At 51.6% G+C, this 18,927-nt stretch overlaps 1 protein-coding gene across 5 annotated transcripts in view; it reads right to left on the bottom strand.

Annotated features, from left to right (window-relative positions):
* Daam2 (dishevelled associated activator of morphogenesis 2) overlaps positions 1-18,927 on the bottom strand; it is a 110,782-nt gene that overhangs the window by 7,176 nt on the left and 84,679 nt on the right. For 3 of the 5 annotated variants that reach the window (XM_005072410.4, XM_040729601.1, XM_040729600.1), the window contains exons 12-22: positions 18,509-18,567; positions 18,230-18,414; positions 16,883-17,185; positions 13,702-13,809; positions 10,371-10,514; positions 9,545-9,651; positions 8,073-8,157; positions 5,791-5,897; positions 5,346-5,434; positions 642-810; positions 117-224 (exon numbers count right to left, since the gene is read on the bottom strand). In XM_005072410.4, the coding sequence (XP_005072467.2) occupies positions 117-224; positions 642-810; positions 5,346-5,434; positions 5,791-5,897; positions 8,073-8,157; positions 9,545-9,651; positions 10,371-10,514; positions 13,702-13,809; positions 16,883-17,185; positions 18,230-18,414; positions 18,509-18,567 (1,464 nt within the window). The remainder of the gene's footprint in view (positions 1-116; positions 225-641; positions 811-5,345; positions 5,435-5,790; positions 5,898-8,072; positions 8,158-9,544; positions 9,652-10,370; positions 10,515-13,701; positions 13,810-16,882; positions 17,186-18,229; positions 18,415-18,508; positions 18,568-18,927) is intronic. The other 2 variants (XM_040729602.1, XM_013115110.3) reach the window with 2 other exon arrangements.

Here is an 18,927-nt window from a genome sequence, read left to right as displayed (position 1 = left end):
TCAGAGAGCAAGTGGTCTCTGCCTGGTCCTTCTGAAAGCACACCCTGAGACACTGCCCGTCCCCAGTGTTTGCTCAAGTGAGGTCACAGGCAAAGGAAGCCCGGAGGGCCGCTTACTTGACTTTGGCGGCTTCTGACAGGTGCCGCAGCTCCGACGGCATGTTCAGGATGTCGGGGAAATGTTTCTCCAGGATCATGATCAGGTAATGAAGCAGAGAGATGTTCCTGTGGGTGACAGTCGTCTCAGCGGGGGTGGGGGGCGATGAAACCAGATGGAATGTGTTAAGAGGAAAAGACAAGGAAGAGGCTGGAGAGATGGCTCAGCAGTTACCAGAGCTGTCTGCTCTTCCAGAGGTCCTGAGTTTGGTTCTGAGCATCCACAAATGCCTGTAACCCCAGTGCCAGGGTATTCAGTGCCCTCTGCTGGCCCCACAGGCAACTGCATGTACATGGGCACACACACACACACACACACACACTCACACATGCACACACTCACACATACACATTCACACACACACACAAACCACACTAAAATAACTCTTTAAAATACTTTAAAAATGGACAAAACAGCCAGCACAGAGCGATAGAAGAGGGTTAGAAGGGGCGGGGGGATGGCCGAAGAAGCCCATGAGTCCCCACCTGTCAATGCTGGACTTTGTGTCAGCAATCTTGTTGAGACTGGCTACCCGGAACCCATAGGCGCCCCCACGCTGCCCCTTGTTCATGAAGTTACCGATGGCTAGGACCACCTCCAGCATCTGCTTCAGACGCTTGCTGAGGGTCAGCTCCCGGGAGGCCAGCAGGATGGCTGGGAGAAGAGAGACAGCTTAGGATGCTGCACGGGGCAGTCATCAGGGCTCCTGGCTTCTCAGGAGGGTTCTAGAAGGGGTTACTGCTGGGTAGAGACTACTGGGTTCTCTTCAGGACACTGCATTTCTCACCCCTCCCCCCAGCCCGCCCTCACCCCCTGAGCCAGGACAAAGCTAGCCTACCCTCAGGGTAGACAACCCCTAGAATGATCTGGACTATTTTATCATGAACATGAAGATTATTACACTTTTTATGAATATATACTTGAATATGGCAGTTTTATCTTTCTTGACCAAACAAATTCTGTGCTTCCTGGAGCTTTTTATTATGGGATTGCTTTGACACATTTTGAAATCCTGTACTGTGTATGTGCATACATGTTCATGTGGGTGTGCAGGTGTGTATATTCATGAGTAGGTAGGTATGTGCACGTTGGATGTGGAGGTCAGAGGTCCTGTGGAACCATCCTCAGACAACACCTCGGGTTCTGACACAGCGGTAAGAAGGCCAAACCACCTGGTGGCCTCTGGCTATGCGGAAGAATCTTGTTATGAAAATAAAACAAAAGCCCTCAGGGCTCCCTCAGTGGGGGGGAGCACTTGTTATAAAAGCAAGAGGACCCGAGTTCAAGTCCTCAACACCTCCAAAAACAGCCAGGCCTAGCCACGTGTGGGGCTGTAACTGCAGTGCTGGAGGGGGGACACTGCAGACAGGAGGATTCTGGGAGCTCCCCAGCCTGCCAGTCAGCCCAAACAAGCCTCAGATACAGAGAGACTGTTTCCAAAGCCACGATGGAGACAGGTGTACATCTGACGCCCTCCTCTGGCATTTGCATGCACATGCGTGTGCACATGCCACACACACAACAGACACAAACACTTATCACATAAAAAAGAAAACCCCAGGCCCAAAGTCTGCAGGAATTTCCAGTCAGATAAAGAAATATAAGAAACTAGGTATTATAAGAATGAGAAGTGAGAGTTGTCCACATAGCCTTTAGGAGACACATATGTACATTCTATGAGCTAACACGCCCTGTTATGATTGCATATTTAGGTACATGCCTGCATGTGTCTGTTTACATGTGCATGCATCTGTGTAGAAGCCAGACATTGGCTTCAGGTGTCTTCCTAATCATGCTACCCCTTAGTTTTTGAGACAAGGTCCCTCGGTGAGGCTGAGGCTTGACCCTTTCACTAGCTCACCTGGGAGGCTCAGGGACCCTCCAGGCCACATCCACAGCACGGGGGTCCAGGCATGCTGCTATGCCTACCTCTCATGATTCTGAAATGTGGGTTCTAGAGGATTGAACTCGGGTCCTCATGCTTATATGGCAAGCACTTAATCAGCTTAGCCGTCTCCCCAGCTCCCTCTAGGCCAGTTTCTTAAAATTACAAACCAGAAGAGGTAAATGACCCTATAATGGAATAAAATGCAGCACTGAAAGCTGAACCCCACTCTCCACATCGGGAAATTTCAAAAGTGCAAGGCTAAGCTACGGTGCAGCAATATCATCCATGTCCCAGAGCCACCATCTTCAGGAGGTCAGTTGTAATGGCTTGTAAATGACCGCTCCAGCTGAGTTGGTGGCCTCATAAGAAGTAGCAGGCAGGGACCTGCCCTCCAGACCCTTATATGCCATTTCCTCCTAATTGCCACATGGCCCTGGGGTCCAGAGATGGGGGTGATAGAGTACATAAACTGGGGACTTAGGTGAATGGCCCCATCTCTGCAGTCATGGGGAAGCCACCATCCATGCTGGCCACAAACTTTCCAATGTGACTTGAGGTCACTAATACTCCTATCAGTAACCCCTCATTGGTTCCCCAGGGGGAACTTTGGTGGACTCTGTCTTTGGTCTGTCACTGGGGCCTTAGAAAGTGGGAGGGCAGACATTGCCTCGCTCAACAGCTCCCACCACCCTAGGGGGAAATTCTTAAGACATAAGCAAGAGAAGCCATCATAAAATAACTCAACACATTATTCCATTTATAGAAAGTTCAAAATAGAAAAACTCATCTCTGAGTTTGAGGCCAGTCTGGTCTACTGAGTGAGTTCCAGTACAGTCAGAAATACACAGAGAAACCCAGTCTCCAAAACAAAACAAAACAAAAAACTCAATATTTAGCTGGGCAGTGGTAGCACACGCCTTTGATCCCAGCACTCAGGAGGCAGAGGCAGGTGGATCTCTGTGAGTTTGAAGCCAGCCTGGTCTACAAAATGAGTTCCGGGACAGCCAAGGCTATACAGATAAATCCTGCCTCGAAAAACTTAAAGGAAAGAAAAAGAACTTACTTGCAAAAATCCTCAGCCACCTATATGGCTACAGAGAGTTTTCTAAGGTTGGTGTGCTGTTTAAAAAATCTTCAAAGGAATATCCTTTAAAAATGCTAAAAATGTTGGCAAACAGAAAATGATGAGCGGTGAAGGGAAATCAGAGCAGATGAGAAAACTTCCATCTGTGATGCTGACATCTCAGAGGCATTCACAAGAATAATATGTTCATGAATACATTCATAAGAATATTACATTTGCAGTCACATTCATCCAGGCTATATTTAGTGAGTCTACTTATAATGAGAATTGGTAAATTTAGTATACTCAGCAATGAATGTATTCATAGGGATAATATATCCAAAACAGAATTGGGAAATTTGTTAAACTTGGTAAAATGCACTAAAGTAACTTCACCTGGAGCCCTGTCTCGGGGAGGAGAGGGTGGGTGTCAATGGCTCCATCTTAGCTACCTTGGGAATACTTTTGGGAGAGCTAGAAGGAGGACTAAAGATGGAGCCCAGCTCCTGGACAGTCGAGGACAGTGGCATGACTGTGTTTGTTCTTTCAGGCCACCCTTCCCAACGTAGGCCAAAGCCCGTCAAGGACGGCGGCCATTTATAGTGAAGGGATGTCTACAAATCTGGACTCCAGCCATATGAGTGTGATGTCCCCACAGATGTTCTCTCCAGCACACCTTCTTCTGTGAAGTTTGATATTAAAGAGGGTCCTGGTTGAGGCTTAGCACTTGGGCATGTCTCCTTCGGTACCTCTCCATGGGTATGTCTACTTGGGCATGTCTCCTTGGGTACCTCTCCTTGAGCACATCTCCTTGGGCATGTCTCCTTGGGCACGTCTCCTTGGGCACATCTCCTTGGGCATGTCTCCTTAGGTATGTCTCCTTGGATATGTCTCCTTGGAGTACATGACAGTCTAAGATGAAACCTTCCCAGAGTCTAAGCTAGGCTGGTTCCATAGTTCCAAATGGCCACTCACTTTTGCCCCACTGACCTAAGAGGCATAAATAGTTGAACATCTACACCTTGGTCTCTGGCTCATGTCCACAAAGTAGTTTGCAATAGAAAAAGATTGGAGGTGAAAAGGCCTTGCTGGTCATCGGGGAAGGACATACCCCAGATGGATAATCTATTCTTTATTACGGTATGAAGGTCCCTTGTTGAATACACATGTGTGTACATACTGAACACCGCTCCCTTTATCTCTACAAACTCCCATTCCAGAAATTCCTAAGCAGCCTTTGGGACAGACCAGAGCTGCTCTCAACCTGCTCTCTGAACCAGGCATCTGACAGAGTGTCCAGCAGGGGGCACCCATGCTCTGCTATGCCTCCAACTTGGCACCCTGAGCATCCAAGATGGTTTCCTGCTCTTTCTGCTCTGCAAGTCTTCTCCTTACCCCCAAGTGAGGCCCCAACCAGTTTCTGCCTTGCTGGGTTCACATATCTGCCCACCATCCTCCCCTCCATTTCCCCCCACAACTCCTTGAGTCCTGCTCCTCCGCCATCCCCATAGGTAGCCCCAAGGACATACTCTCCGACACAGTGAGTATGGGATGAAGGGTAATGGACCAGTTGGAAGGGCGTGTGCACTGCCACAACACTCCTCACAGCTCTCGGAGATGGCACTCTGGAGAAGACTCTGCGTCGAGACAGGCACCTCTAGGGTCTATGTGGTTGCTGGCTTTCTGATGAGCTCAGACTTAAGCAAACGTGCCCACTAGACTTTGTGAACTTGGGGCTCCTCGAGTAGGAAATGGTGGATGAGTCTGCATGCCAGGCTCCAGCAAGGGTGCTGGCCACATTCCTTTCCTGGGCTTTCTGTCCCAGGCTGGGTCAGAAGTCAAGGGATGCCCCACCCTGAGGAGCCTATGCAGAGGCTGAGGGAAGCATCACATGGTTGGCACAGAAGCCAACCTAGGTAAGAACGTTTCTCTATAATGAGCATACTTCAAGTTGCTGGTGCATTCCTGTAATCCCATCACTTGGAAGGTGGAGGCAGGAAGATTAGGATCGCGAGGCTAGCCTCAGCTAAACAGTAATCTGGAAGCTAGCCCAGGCCACATGAAATCCTACTGAAAATGAAAATGCTTTAACTGTTATCATTAACTTGGGTATGTCTCTGGGGTCGGGATAAGGCAGAAATTTCCCTCTGCCCCACTTGCCAATCCACAACCGTGTCCCCACTCCAGGTGAGCATTCCAGGTGAGCACTCCAGGTGAGCATCCAGGCCCCAGCCTTACCTTCTACTTTGGGCTTGGCCTCTGCCAGCCGTTCCTGGAACTTCTTCTTGAAGAAGAGGGCCTGTAGTCGCTGCTGGTAGTGGTCAATCCTATGGACCGGGCAGGCTGTGTCACAGGTGGACCCACGACTCCAAGGCAGCTCTAGCCTCCTCTGAGGCCATCCTTCCCTCCCCTTCTTAGGCAGGCAGAGTGGCAACCTGACCACTGCTGGTCCTGCTGTGCCCAGTGCTCCATTGGTAGAGCCGGGCCCTGAATCCCCGCCCTTTGGCTAGGCCTGGTGTCCCATTGGTAGAGCCGGGGCCTTGAATCCCCGCCCTTCTGCTATGCCCGGTGCCCCATTGGTAGAGCTGGATCCTGAATCCCCGCCCTTCGGCTATGCCCGGTGTCCCATTGGTAGAGCTGGACCCTGAATCCCCGCCCCCGCCACGCCCGGTGCCCGTCTGACCGGCTCATTTCGTAGAGGAAGCGGTCTGCACGCGCCATCCGCTCAATCTCATGCTTGTGCTCCTCCAGGAGGTCAATGTCGCTCTTCTCAGGGATGAACTTGAGGAGCTGCAAAGAGCAGGTGCGAGTCAGATGGGAAGCTGTTGAGCAGTGCATACAGTGTGAGGTGTGGAGAAGCCCATGAATCGCCTCTGCTCAGTATGGGGAGGTAAGGGTTCAAGGCCAGCCTGGGCTACAAACCAATTTCCAGGTGACACCCGCTGTCCCATTGGTAGAGCTAGACCATGAATCCCCACCCTTTGGCTATGAGCTACCTAGACAGTTAGGCCAACCTGCTCTCTCTACACATTAATTTTGAGGTCGGCCTGGCTTCGTAGCGAGCTCAAGTGTTTTCCAAAAGTATGTAAGTGCACCATTTTGGTGCAGTGCCTGAAGAGACCAGAAGAGGGCATCCGATCCCCTGGAACTAGAGTTGTGAGCCTCCATGTGGGTTCTGGAGACTAAACCCCCAGACATCAGTAAGAGCAGCCCATGCTCTTAACCACCGGCACCTCTCCAGCCTTTGTGCTATGGTTTGGAAGTGTCCTTCTGAAGTTCACACATGGAAACTTCCAAATTAATTTCATCTGGCAGTAGAACCTTTGTGGGGGGTGATTAGGGTTGGATGAGGTCACAAGGGTGGGGCCCTAGTAGTGTCATTAGTGGCCTCATAAGAGAAAGAGAAACCCAGGTTACCACATCTTCTCTGTCTCCTCCCATGATGCCCTCTACAATGCTTTGGTACGGCAAAAGATCTCACCCAGATATGGCACTATGCTCTTGGACTTTGGCAGCCTCCAAAGCAACGAGCCAAGTAAAGTCTTATTTATAGATTAGCTGGTCTGGGGTTTCTTGTCAAAACCACAGAAAATGAGCCAAGTCACTATGTTTAATTTGCATCTGGCTGCTTCACTCAGCATCTGAGATTCATCCATGCTGTGTATCCCTAGTTTGTCTTTATTTACTGCTTACTAGTATTCCACCGAAGGGGCGTACCACAGTCTGTTTATCCATTTTGCTATTAAGGATCGGTTGGGTTGCTCACCCATTGGGAGCTTTAGTAAGTTGCTACAGTTATATCTGTATATGTCTTTTAATGTTTATATCGGCCTTTCATGTGTAGCTAAGTGTGAGATACCTGGGCACCAGGGCAGATGTACGTTTAGCCGTCACACGCATTCCAGATAGCTCTGCAAAGTGAGCCGGATGGGAATTCCAGTTCTGCCACACCCTTGTCAACATGTGACGCCTGTCAGTCTTTGGCTGCAGCTCATGGGTGGGCGTGTGACACTCCTCTGCTACGCTTCGCTGGGTGTCTCTGGCGACTACTGACATGTGGGGCCTTTTGTGTGCTCTCGGGCTGCCAGGGACCACCTTTCACAAAGCTCCTGTTCCAAAACTGGGGCTTCTGTCTCTTTCTCACTCATCTGTAGTGGTCCTTACTACAAGTACATGCCATTTGCTCTACGCCCTTGTATGTCTGCTTGAAAAACACTGTCAGCACTTTGGCTTGTCCTTAACCGAGGAAAAGCGCATGTCTCTGGGTTCTCACTCACTCGTTTTCTTCTCTTTTTAGATTTTGTATTTTATTTTAAATTGATGTGCATGGATGTTCTGTCTGCGTATCACGTGTGTGCCTGGTGCCCGCAGAGCCCCTGAAACTGGCGTAATGTGTGGTTGTGAGCCAGCATGTGGGTGCTAGGAAATGAACCCGGGTCCTCTGCAGGGGCAGCCAGTGCCTTAACTGCTGAGCGGTCCCTCCAGCAAGCAGCCCCTTAACTGCTGAGCCATCCCTCCAGCAGCCCTGCTCCTCTGCTGAGACAGTCTCATGAAGCCCGGCTGGCCTCGAACCCAGGTCTGGGATTATCGATGTGCGCCACCACACCGTCTTGGGATGGAACCCAGGACGCCATGCACGCTTGATAACCGCACGCTCGTTTCAGTGAAGTTCAATTGGCGGCTTGCCACTTCCCAGGTCCTTCTTCAAGGACACAATGGGTCAAAGTGGAAGAGATCTGAGGAGGAGGTGGCCATTGCCACCCCACTCATCCTGGAGACCTTGTAGGGGCCGCAGAGTTCTCTGGCAGCTTGTTCTGGAGGAGAGCATTGTCCAGGGAAGTTTCTGGAAGCCTCAGTGCTTCCAGCTTCATGCCTCTTCAACCCAAGGATTTCACCCTTTCTGGGATGGGGAGAAAGTGGTGTGGCTGCCCGGGCTGGGCTCCTCTCCTCCCCGAGGGGCCTCACCTGCTCCAGCATGTCTTTAGCTAGGTCTTCTTGTTCGTCCATCCTCAGGATGGCCTGCCGTATCTCCTCGTTCGAAAGCTTCAACCTGCGACAAACACGCCCTGAGCAGCCTGGCCTGGCCACTACCTTCTCTTCTCTGGCCCCAATGCAAACCCTCTCTCTTCCCTTCTCCCTCCTCCCTCCCTCCTTCCTCCTCTCTCTTCCCTTCTCCCTCCTCCCTCCCTCCTCCCTCCTCTCTCTTCCCTTCTCCCTCTTCCCTCCCACCTCCTCCCTCCTCCCTCTTCCCTCCTCCACACAGCCTTCCCAGACCAATTTCATAATAGAGTCTAATTTTAATAAAGAGGAAACCCGATGCACTCCATATGTTCAATAGTGAGTGTTTTAGTTCTCATCGAAGCCTGATTCCCTGATGCCTTGCTTGGGCTTCCTCAGGGCTGATGAGACACGTGGGATTAGGATGGACAGGCAGAGGCATTCTGGAAGACCTTTTTCCTCCTCCACCCCTCCCTCCCGCCTCACACATCTTCAGCCTCTCCATGGGAGGACAGAGCACGGTGCCAGCGGAACTCTGGGAGAACAGTCTCGCTCCAGCATCTGACAGTGCCCAGTTCCCACTCAGCTCCCATCAGTCTTCCAGGAGCCCCTCCTCACCACCTACAGCGCTCTTCTCTGCCCGTCCACGCACACACTCACACACACTCACACACATACACACTCACACACACTCACACACACATAACACTCACACACTCTCACACACACTCACACACATACACACTCTCACACACTCACACACATACACACTCTCACACACTCACACATACACATACGCACACTCACACACACACACACACACACACACACACACACACACACACACACACCAAGAATGCTAGGGAACCAGCCCTCCTCCACCACTCCAGGGCAGAAACTCAGGCCAGGGAACTTGTGGGAGGGCAGAGGGGGCAGATGTCCCAGAGGAGGCTGTAGGAGGCACTAAGAATAGAGCTCAGGGCGGTGCCCCTGACCTTGCCTGGGGGAGGCCCCCACACAGAAGCTGCGTTGTTAATACAGATACTGCTTGTTTGTTCCAAAGCCCAGGGAAATGCTTGAAGGCTGACATCATGCAGCTCCCAGGCCTGAGCCGAGTGGGCCCCTAGTGGGCTGACAGGGACAGGGTAGTTGCCTGCCTAAAGAGCTCCGTGCTGCTGCTCAACGTGAGGTTGCAGGACAGTGGTCTTCAGCACCCATCCCCTCCCCTCTGGGGAGGCCAGAGAGGCAGAGCCAGCCGGCACCTTTCCTCCGCAGCGTTCCAGGGCCTGCAGCTCTGCCATGGTGCTTGCTGATTTGCAGTGCTCTGGATGACACGTGGTGCAGGACCGCTACCACGGAGTTATCCCAATCTCAGCCCCCTTACCGCCCACTCTGGGCTTCTCCTGGGGTGCCGTTCCCTGCTGCAAGCGAGCACTTACTTGGAGAGAAGAATGATACAGTTCTGGGCCCTCCTGCCATCGATGACTGACAGCTCTTTGACTTTGCGGGAGGTCAGGTAGATGTCCTCTGTGGAGCCCAATTCTTTCTGAAAGGATGAGTGAAACGGGGAGTACTGAGGCAGGTTCTCCCAATCTCCTTGCCCACCTTCCAGATCCACCCTTCTTTCAATGTGGGGATGCCCCTGACCCAGTGGACATAGAGAAAAAGCAGAGGGGAGAGGCAGGGTGTTTAACCACCGGCTCTCATGAGAGGACCTAGTCTGGGCTAGGAGGGATGGAGGGTAGCAAAGGGTCCCCCCTCTTGGAACTCAGTCTCTCTTGGAAGCCCAGTAAAGGAGCTGTGCAAATGGAAGCCATAATTGATCTCTGTGGCTTCAGGCAATATGGTGTTGCCTATGATACACCCACACCTGCCCAGAAGCCTCCCTAAGCTTGTAAAGGGAAGCTGATCCAAGCACCCAGAAGGCCATAGTTTCTAACTCCTGGAGACTTCCAGACTATTTCAATATCCCGGGACTATAGGGTTTTCTAAGATCATATGGGAAACCAGAGGCAGAATCTCTACTGAACTCCCTTCTGGGATGCTAGTAGACACAGTCAAAGCTCCCAAACCTCCTGCTGTTGAACCTCCCCAACCAGGGACTCAGGAGCCTGTTTAGCACACAGCTATGACTCTAGGGACATTCTCAGTGCACATGTTCCAAGGCACACAACTCCAGGGCCTGCCAGGCATGCCGTTATCTGTGGATTTTCCCTCTGGAGTTGTGTGGTGCCCAACATGTGTAGTCATGCTGGAAAGCCTTGCCTTGGGACTGGTAGATGACGCCATAGACCTAGAGGTGTTCTCCGTTCTGCGGACATTCGCCTCTGCGGCTGGCAGAGGTCTGCTCGCAGTCCCCCGATCTCTCACATTGCCTCTCTCTCTCTGGGGACCCTCCTGCATGCCACCCTACATGGACGAGTAATAAAGGCTGGAGGCAGTGCAGGCAAGCCTTCTCTCGTGGACCCAGTGCCGGGCTGCCGCCCAGGACAGTGGGTGAGACACGGAATGTTCGGAGCGAGACTCACCTGCTGAAAATCATATTAGTTATCAGCTCCTAGGCAGGCAGCAGCCACAGCCATCAGAGTTAACACATGCACAATGTTAGTCAAGAGGCTGGGGACTCAGGAACACCAAGACAAATGTGGGCATCCTTGGTATCTAGTCTGTCCACCACGCTCCAGGAACAGGAGACAGGAACCCAGAGACAGGCCTGGGCAGCAGCTCGAGGCAGGCATGCACTCAGGGAAACTGGGCAGCAAGCACCAAGCGGCCACTACTTTGGGACCAGGGAGGTGCCCAGTTGAGCCAAGGAGTCCCCAGACTTTGAGCACTAGTTCTTTCTTTGTCCCTGCTGAGAGGACAGGGGGTGTTCCTCCATCCAGGGGAATTCCTCTTTATCAGAACATGAATTTGAACCAAGAAGCTAGTGAAAATCCTGATCTCCGGGGCAGGAAAACCAGGCAGCCTTGGATTTGTCCCTTCCTTTGCCTTTCTGATGTCTAAGGGGACCGAGGAGCATGGCTTGTCCTGTGTCTTTCTTCCCGACACTGATGGAGTTGAAGCCACAAGCTCAGAATCTACACAGAGAGGACTCAGGCCCTTCTCTGCCCCATGGCTCAAGACCCTAAACCCCTTACCACAGAGAGGCGGTAAGTAACCAGGCCACTTTGGCCTCTGGGATTGCTCTAACTTGACTCCTGTGACTTCGGTCCTGGGTGCTGATGTGAGTGAGGCTCAGCTGAGCTGTGAGGGAGTGGGCTCAGCAGCATGAAGCGGGGAGATCAGATGATGTCCAGACTTAACCCTTCTGAGGAAGGCGGGAGGCCTTAGCCCCATATGGACTCTTTCCTGACTGTCTCCCAACCAAGCTCGAGGCCTTGGAGTCCGGAGAGACCAGTCCAGAATCCCATCACAAATGAAAGAGGCATGGGCTTGCCATGCCTGAGACATCCATGCACCCCATCCCATCTTACTCAGGGCACAGGTGTTCCCATGACTCTCCCTACAGCTTGACCACTACCCTGACCATGCCAGCTAAGCCACAGCATGAGATAAAACACTGCTTGGAATTAAGAGTAGAGGATCAGATGTCACAGACACCCACATTTAAATCAAATAAATCATCATTTATTTCATCTTGAACCCAAGAGGGGCCAGAGTGTCAACTCCGTTTCATTCCTTTGGCCAGGCCATGAGCCCGTGGCCCTGCCTGCCCTGTGAAGAGTCATCTCCAGGTCTAGACTTGGAAAAAAAGCAAAGTAGGGCACCCTCTGAATACTGTTGGAGGCGGGCCTCAGCATCTAGCAACCAACCAGGACTCAGGGCCCCTGAGTATACCAGAAGTCCTCAAAGCCGGAGTCCTGGGCCAAGCAGAGATGAAGGAATGAATTGCAAACCTTAGACGACATGTATAGGAGGCAAGGGCCATAGAACCCCTGAGCTGGTCATCACCAAGTGGACCTGGGGCATGTCCCCAGGCATGACAGTTGCACTCAGATTCCAAACCCCCACCCGTCTTCAGTGTTGCTCAGCATTGGAAGATGAGGCCTGACAATCGGTACCCTGGCAGTCCCTATAAGTGCTCATCATTTTATACCAGTATCTGGTGGCGAGCCAACCCCCTTCCAGTCTCTGTGGCCAAGTATACAGAGACTCAGCAGAGCAGAGCAGAGCAGGCCCCAACCCCAGTCTCCATCCTCAGAAGAGACATGGGGCAGCATCTGTCACCTTCTCTACAGCCTTAACTTCTCTGTAGGTGGCTGTGTGTGTGTGTGTGTGTGTGTGTGTGTGTGCCTGTAAGTATGTAAGTGTGTGTATGTGTGTGTGTTCAAGTGTGCATGTGTGTGCCTATAAGTGTGTGTGTGTGTGTGCCTGTAAGTATGTAAGTGTGTGTATGTGTGTGTGTTCAAGTGTGCCTATAAGTGTGTGTGTGTGTGTGCCTGTAAGTATGTAAGTGTGTGTATGTGTGTGTTCAAGTGTGCATGTGTGTGCCTATAAGTGTGTGTGTGTGTGTGTGCCTGTAAGTATGTAAGTGTGTGTATGTGTGTGTGTTCAAGTGTGCATGTGTGTGCCTATAAGTGTGTGTGTGTGTGTGTGCGCCTGTAAGTATGTAAGTGTGTGTATGTGTGTGTGTTCAAGTGTGCATGTGTGTGCCTATAAGTGTGTGTGTGTGCCTGTAAGTATGTAAGTGTGTGTATGTGTGTGTTCAAGTGTGCATGTGTGTGCCTATAAATGTGTGTGTGTGTGCCTGTAAGTATGTAAGTGTGTGTATGTGTGTGTGTTCAAGTGTGCATGTGTGTGCCTATAAATGTGTGTGTGTGTGTGTGCCTGTAAGTATGTAAGTGTGTGTATGTGTGTGTTCAAGTGTGCATGTGTGTGCCTATATGTGTGTGTGTGTGTGTGTGTGCGCCTGTAAGTATGTAAGTGTGTGTATGTGTGTGTGTTCAAGTGTGCATGTGTGTGCCTATAAATGTGTGTGTGTGTGTGCCTGTAAGTATGTAAGTGTGTGTATGTGTGTGTGTTCAAGTGTGCATGTGTGTGCCTATAAGTGTGTGTGTGTGTGCCTGTAAGTATGTAAGTGTGTGTATGTGTGTGTGTTCAAGTGTGCATGTGTGTGCCTATAAGTGTGTGTGTGTGTGTGTGTGTGTGTGTGTGTGTGTGTGTGTGTAGGGAATGGTGGGAAAAGTGGGTTGGAAGCTACAGTGGCATCTAGGCATAGCCTATAATTCCTGAACCAAGCAGAACAGTGCTCTACAGAGGCCACGTTTAGGAGTCCACGTCCAATGAGTGAACAGGCTGTGCTGATCCCTCACTGGATGGTGCAGCTTATTTCTCTCTATCCCTGGGCAGGAACATGGAAACTTATTACCAACAAAGTCATTCAGCATACCTGTGAGGAAGGAAAATGAAGAAAGATGGAGAGGAAAAAAGGAAAATTGAGAGAAAGGAGAAGGTTTGAATACAAGGGGTGTGTGTACGCACATGCATGTGTGAACATATGTGTGTGTGTGTGTGCGCGCGCGTGCGCGCACGCACGCGTGCATATGTGAAGACCGAAAGTCAAGATCCAAGAGACCAGAGGGTATGGTCTTACCTGGTGCCTCTGATACGCTGAGAACATTTTTTCAAAATCTTCCAGGTCCAGAATCCGAAATACCTGCGTGTCATCAATCTCATTCCACACGGTACCAGAGACACGATCCTAAGAGCCAGGGTAAGGAGACAAATCCGTGGGTGAGCCAGCTCCCTCATGACAGAGATGCCAACACTTCCCTCACCCCGCCTGTCCCCAAAGGCAGACCAAAGGCTCTCAATTCCAGAAAGGGATCCAATAATCCACCCTCCTCTAACCTCCCACATCTTCAACATTCTAGAAGACAACCTTCCTTCCATGGGGGGGTCCGCAGAAGCGTCTCAGAAACCACCAGAAGCACTGGAGTGTTGAACCCCTGGCTCCTTTCAGAAAGTCACAACCAAAGGCAGTGTTCTGAGGGCGCTGTGCAGGCCTGCCCTCTGACTGCAGTCCCTGCGAGCACTGCGACCCGGCATCTATGGGATTGTCTGGGCTGTGCTACTCCCTGGGTCTGATTGGTCGTTTTCTTTCCCAGGAGCTTGTTCCTACTTTCCCAGATTCCCAGCAAGTGGACACACGCCAAAGCTGGGACACGCTGTGCTCCCTGTAGTGACTCTGCTCAGATCAGCAAAGCTTGCCTCAACTTCCTGTTGCTCAGAGCCAGGGATGGTGCCCCCCATGTAGGATTGCAATGGACCCATAAATTTATAGTTCCCAGCCCCCTTAATTGAGGCAGTGTCCTATGCTTTTGGACCCTTGTGCTATGGAGAGTCTAAGGAGCCCAAACTGCACCAGTAACCTTGGACCATCATGTTGATGGTCCAGGGGACAGGGTCATGGAGGGCAAGCACGGAAGAGGGGAGCAACCCTCACTGTCCACCCCTCCTCCAAGAACCCTTGTCTCATCTACGGCATTAGTCTTTCTTTGGAACAACAATTGCCCAGTCAACTCCTTTCATTTGTCAGGCAACCATTCTAACACCCCTTCCTACATCTCCTCCTCCTCAGATTAGAGACAGTATACCTTTCCCTCACTTCTATTTTCTTAAACTCTGAAAAGGGGAGGCTAGGCCAGAGTCAAGAGGGAGGAGACATTCCTGTGGCCTTCTGAAGGCCAGGGACCCTCAAGTGGAATGCTGGGCTGGGAAGCTCACAGAAGCAAGGGATACAGGCAACTGGCCAAAGCCAACACAGACACATTCTTTTCATGGTGGAAACAACCAGTGTGTGTGTGAGTGTGTGTGTGTGTGTGTGTGTGTGTGTGTGTGTGGTGTGTGTGCATTTAGGAGCATGTGTAGGATAGAGAAGGGGCTAGAGAAAGAAACAGGGCCCCTGGAAAGGAAGATGTGGGGGAAGAGAGAGAGGATGGGAAGGCAGGGAGGGGAGCCAGTTGAAGCAATGGGGGATCTGGGAGCCCAGTGTCTCATGCACAGGGGTAGGGCTAGCGAAGGGTAAGCCCCAGTCCTTTGTGGAAGTCAGAGCAAGGATAGAGGGACTGAAAGAGTTGGGTATTCAACACGATAAACCAGTCACCTCAACAGTCACCGCCTCTCAAACACAGCCTGTCCCCCACATCTCCCAGGGCTTTCCGCCCTTCATGGAAACATCCTGGGGTCTGGAGCTGAGAGAGGTAGGACCCTTTCTCATCACCATCACGCCATGAGCCCATCATATCTCCCTGGTATATCCACCTTGGATGATAATTCTCCAATTCAGTTTTCCAACACTCTGTCGTCTCTAGCCTAGGTCCCTGGGACTTCTGACCCCTGGAGATAGACATAGAAGTCCCGGGACTTGCTCCATGATGCTTCCCTCTCAGAGAACTTCCTTTGGGGCTGACAGACCCACTGACTGATATGTCTGACCCTGCTATTATGTGGCCTGTGGGCAAATGGAAGGATATATTATTTTCACAACCCAAATGGGAAACCGAGTCTCAGTGAAGCAGAGTTGAACTATGCTAACATTGTGACAGACTTAGAGTACTTGTGGAAGACACCATGAGAAATAACTGATGTCACATTATCAAGACTGTGCGTGTCAGAGTGCTTCCTGAATACTTTATCAGTCTTCACAGTCATCCCAGTTTACAGATGGAAAGCTGAAGGCCAAATAATTAAATCGTCTGCCCTGCCACAGAATTGAAAGCTTGGAATTAAATAGCAGGCTCTCAATGGATGGAACTAGGAAGGCTATACAGTTCCTGGCTCTGGGTCCCTAGGGGATCATGTAGCCTTTCTTAATACTGGACCACAGAGGAAAATCCCCAGTACAAAGGTCTGCAGGGTGACAATATCAGAGGAGCTGCTGCTGCCCCTGCCTGTGGCTCCCCCCCCCCATCACAACGCAGCACGCACAGGCGCACAGGTCGCAGCTGTTGCCCAGAGACGCTTGCAGCTTTACAGACCTAGCTGTGAAATGCTGCCACAGGCGGCTGGAATGCTTTAGTGGCTCGGGAGGTTGAGTGGGCTGTACTCACACTCCGTGTTTCCGCCAAGACTGGGAAACCAGAAGTAGAAGGGTCTTAGAGACCACAATGGGCAATCAAGCTATGGTAACAGACCAGGAAGTGACTTGCACAGGTGGCACAGGTAGAGGCACAGGAGGGTCGGTCAGGGCTGAGCCCTCCTCAGTCCACCGTCCACACCTGCTACACTCCCTGCTACACATCCTAGTCCGTCAGACCCAGACTCGAAGCCCTCAGGGGGCCGTGCTTTCCTTCCAACTTACTCCGTCAGACAGGGCCTCTCACGGAACCAATGCTTCTCACTTTGGTTAGGCCAGCTGTCTTGCTAGCTGCTGGGACCCTCCTGACTCTGTCCCCCAGTGCTGCAGGTAAAGGCACGTACAGCACAACTAGCTTCTTATGTGGACGATGAGGCTCAAACTCAGTCCCTCACGTTTACGGAGAAAGCGCTCTTGTCCACTGAGCTGTCGCCCTAGCTCCAATGTCGGCCGCTCTCGTCCACTGAGCCGTCGCCCCAATGTCTGCTTCTCCATTTGCCCTCAGCACACACCGGTCCATGGACAAGTGGCTGTGTAAGCACGAGATCTGCACCAAACATGTCCCACCGACTCCAGCAAATCCATCATCAGTGCCCACCATGCCCACCCGAACGCCTGACCAAATAGAGAACCAAGATGACTTGTGCAAAGGGTAACATGCAGGCCATGGACCTGCCGTCAGTCCCCAGCCACTTACCTCATTCAGCTTGACCCAGTTGAAGGACTTCAGTGGGTGTGAAGGCTGGGGGATGCGCTTTTTCCTGAGTGGGGGGGCATCATTGCTCGGGAAGGGGTCCTGAGGCAGCGGTGGGCCTGAGCTGAAGCAGGGTGGGGCACCTGGGGGGATAGGAGGCCCTCCGGGAGGGAGGGGTGGTGGGGGCGGGGGTGGGCAGGAAGCAAAGGGGAGAGGGGGTGGGGGTGGAGGCAGAGCATTGGTTGTTGTGGAGGAAGACAAGGGGAGTGGGCCTCCAGGGGGAGGTGGGGAAGACACCGGGCCGGTCTGTGGGAAGACAAAAAAGGCAGGATGGTGAGCCCGTCACACACAAGCTAGCCAGGTCTCCACATTCTCCTCATTTCTTCCTTCCCGAACCTTCTTCAGTCTTTCATGGACATGCAGACTTTGTTTTCTCTCTCTGCATCTCAAACAGCAACACACACACACACACACACAATACAGACATACAAACATACACAGACACACAACACAGACATACACACACACAATACAGACATACAAACATACACAGACACAGACACACACAACAAAGACATACACACAGACACACATGTGCATGTGTGCACACACACAGATACAGACACACAAAAATACAGACATGCATGTGTGTGAACACACACACAGATACAGACATACATATACGTAGATACACACATACAGACACAGACACACTTGTGTACATGCACACACAGATACAGACACTCAAAAATACAGACACACACATGTGAACATACACACAGATACATATAAACACAGACATACATGTGCACATGTGTGCACACACAAATAAACACACACATGCACAGATACACACATATAGACATAGACACACGTGCATGTGCTCACACACAGACACACACAAAAATACATGCACATGTGCGAACACATACACACACACACACACACACACACACACACACACAGAAAGTTAAGCATACACACAGACACTAAAAACCAGAGTCCCAACTGTCAAAATGAAGCATCTGGATGCGTGCATACAATGGTGCAGGCTACTCACTGACTGCACAAAGACACCCAGCCCAAAGGAAGGGGCAGGGATTTTAGCTGCACTCTCCTGTTCAGTGTCATCCCATCCATAGAGGGGTCTTTTTTCTCTAATTTGTTAACACAAAGGGCTCACCCATTCGGACTGAAGAGCCACTTGGCTTGTGGCTCAAGTCCCCCTTTCTCTTATCCCTCATCTTGGGGTTCGTGTCTTCTCCACACCCCTGCTCTGCCCACTCCAGCCTGAAACTCAGGGTGCTGGCTGAGCTGCATAAGTGGGAAGTGATGCCCGAGTACTCGTACTGAGATTTCATTGAGTTGGGCTACCAGTTCTGCCACTTGTCCCCTAGCTTGGCGCAGCTCCTGGGATTCCCGGGCCAGCTTGTCCTTCATCTTGTTCAGGGTCCTCATCATCTCTTCCTTCTCCAGCGTCTTCGTCTCGCACTCTCGCTCCTTCCTCTCCAGACGGCTCACGAGCTCCATGTGTTCTGGAGGGCAAGGAGAGAGGGGCCAGGCATGAGGAAGGGAACGGGGCGGTGCCAGCAGGGAGTGGGCGTGGCTAGTTCGGGTGGACCCTCTCACCCTTCCGGAACTTCTCTGCTTGGTCCCGCCACTGCTTCACCTCGTTCTCATTGATGAGCCTGTTGAGGAGTGCAAGGGACCGTGTGACTTGGACATTGCCTCACCTCTTCCTGGAAGACGGGCATCTCTGTTCCCCAGAGACAGAACCCCATCTCTGATCTGTGCACACACAGGCCCCCTCCAGGTCCCCATTCCTGCCCATTCTCACTCTGTGTCCTCATGGACCATGGGGATGGGAGGGACCACAACACGCACGCACGCACTCAGCCTAATGTGTATGGAGCATGATCATGGGTGCATCTGAACCACAGAACAACCTCATTCATAGCAAACTCTTCTAACAGGTCTTAAACTGGCTTTTCCTCAGACCCTCAAGTTATGAGGGACTGAATCCCGTCATGACAGCCCAGCAATCATTA

The sequence above is a fragment of the Mesocricetus auratus genome, unplaced genomic scaffold (assembly GCF_017639785.1).
Source record: "Mesocricetus auratus isolate SY011 unplaced genomic scaffold, BCM_Maur_2.0 Super-Scaffold_100021, whole genome shotgun sequence".
Classification (NCBI taxonomy): domain Eukaryota; kingdom Metazoa; phylum Chordata; class Mammalia; order Rodentia; family Cricetidae; genus Mesocricetus; species Mesocricetus auratus.
The sequence above is the reverse complement of the archived record's forward strand: the minus strand, read 5'-3'. Positions and strand labels throughout refer to the sequence as shown.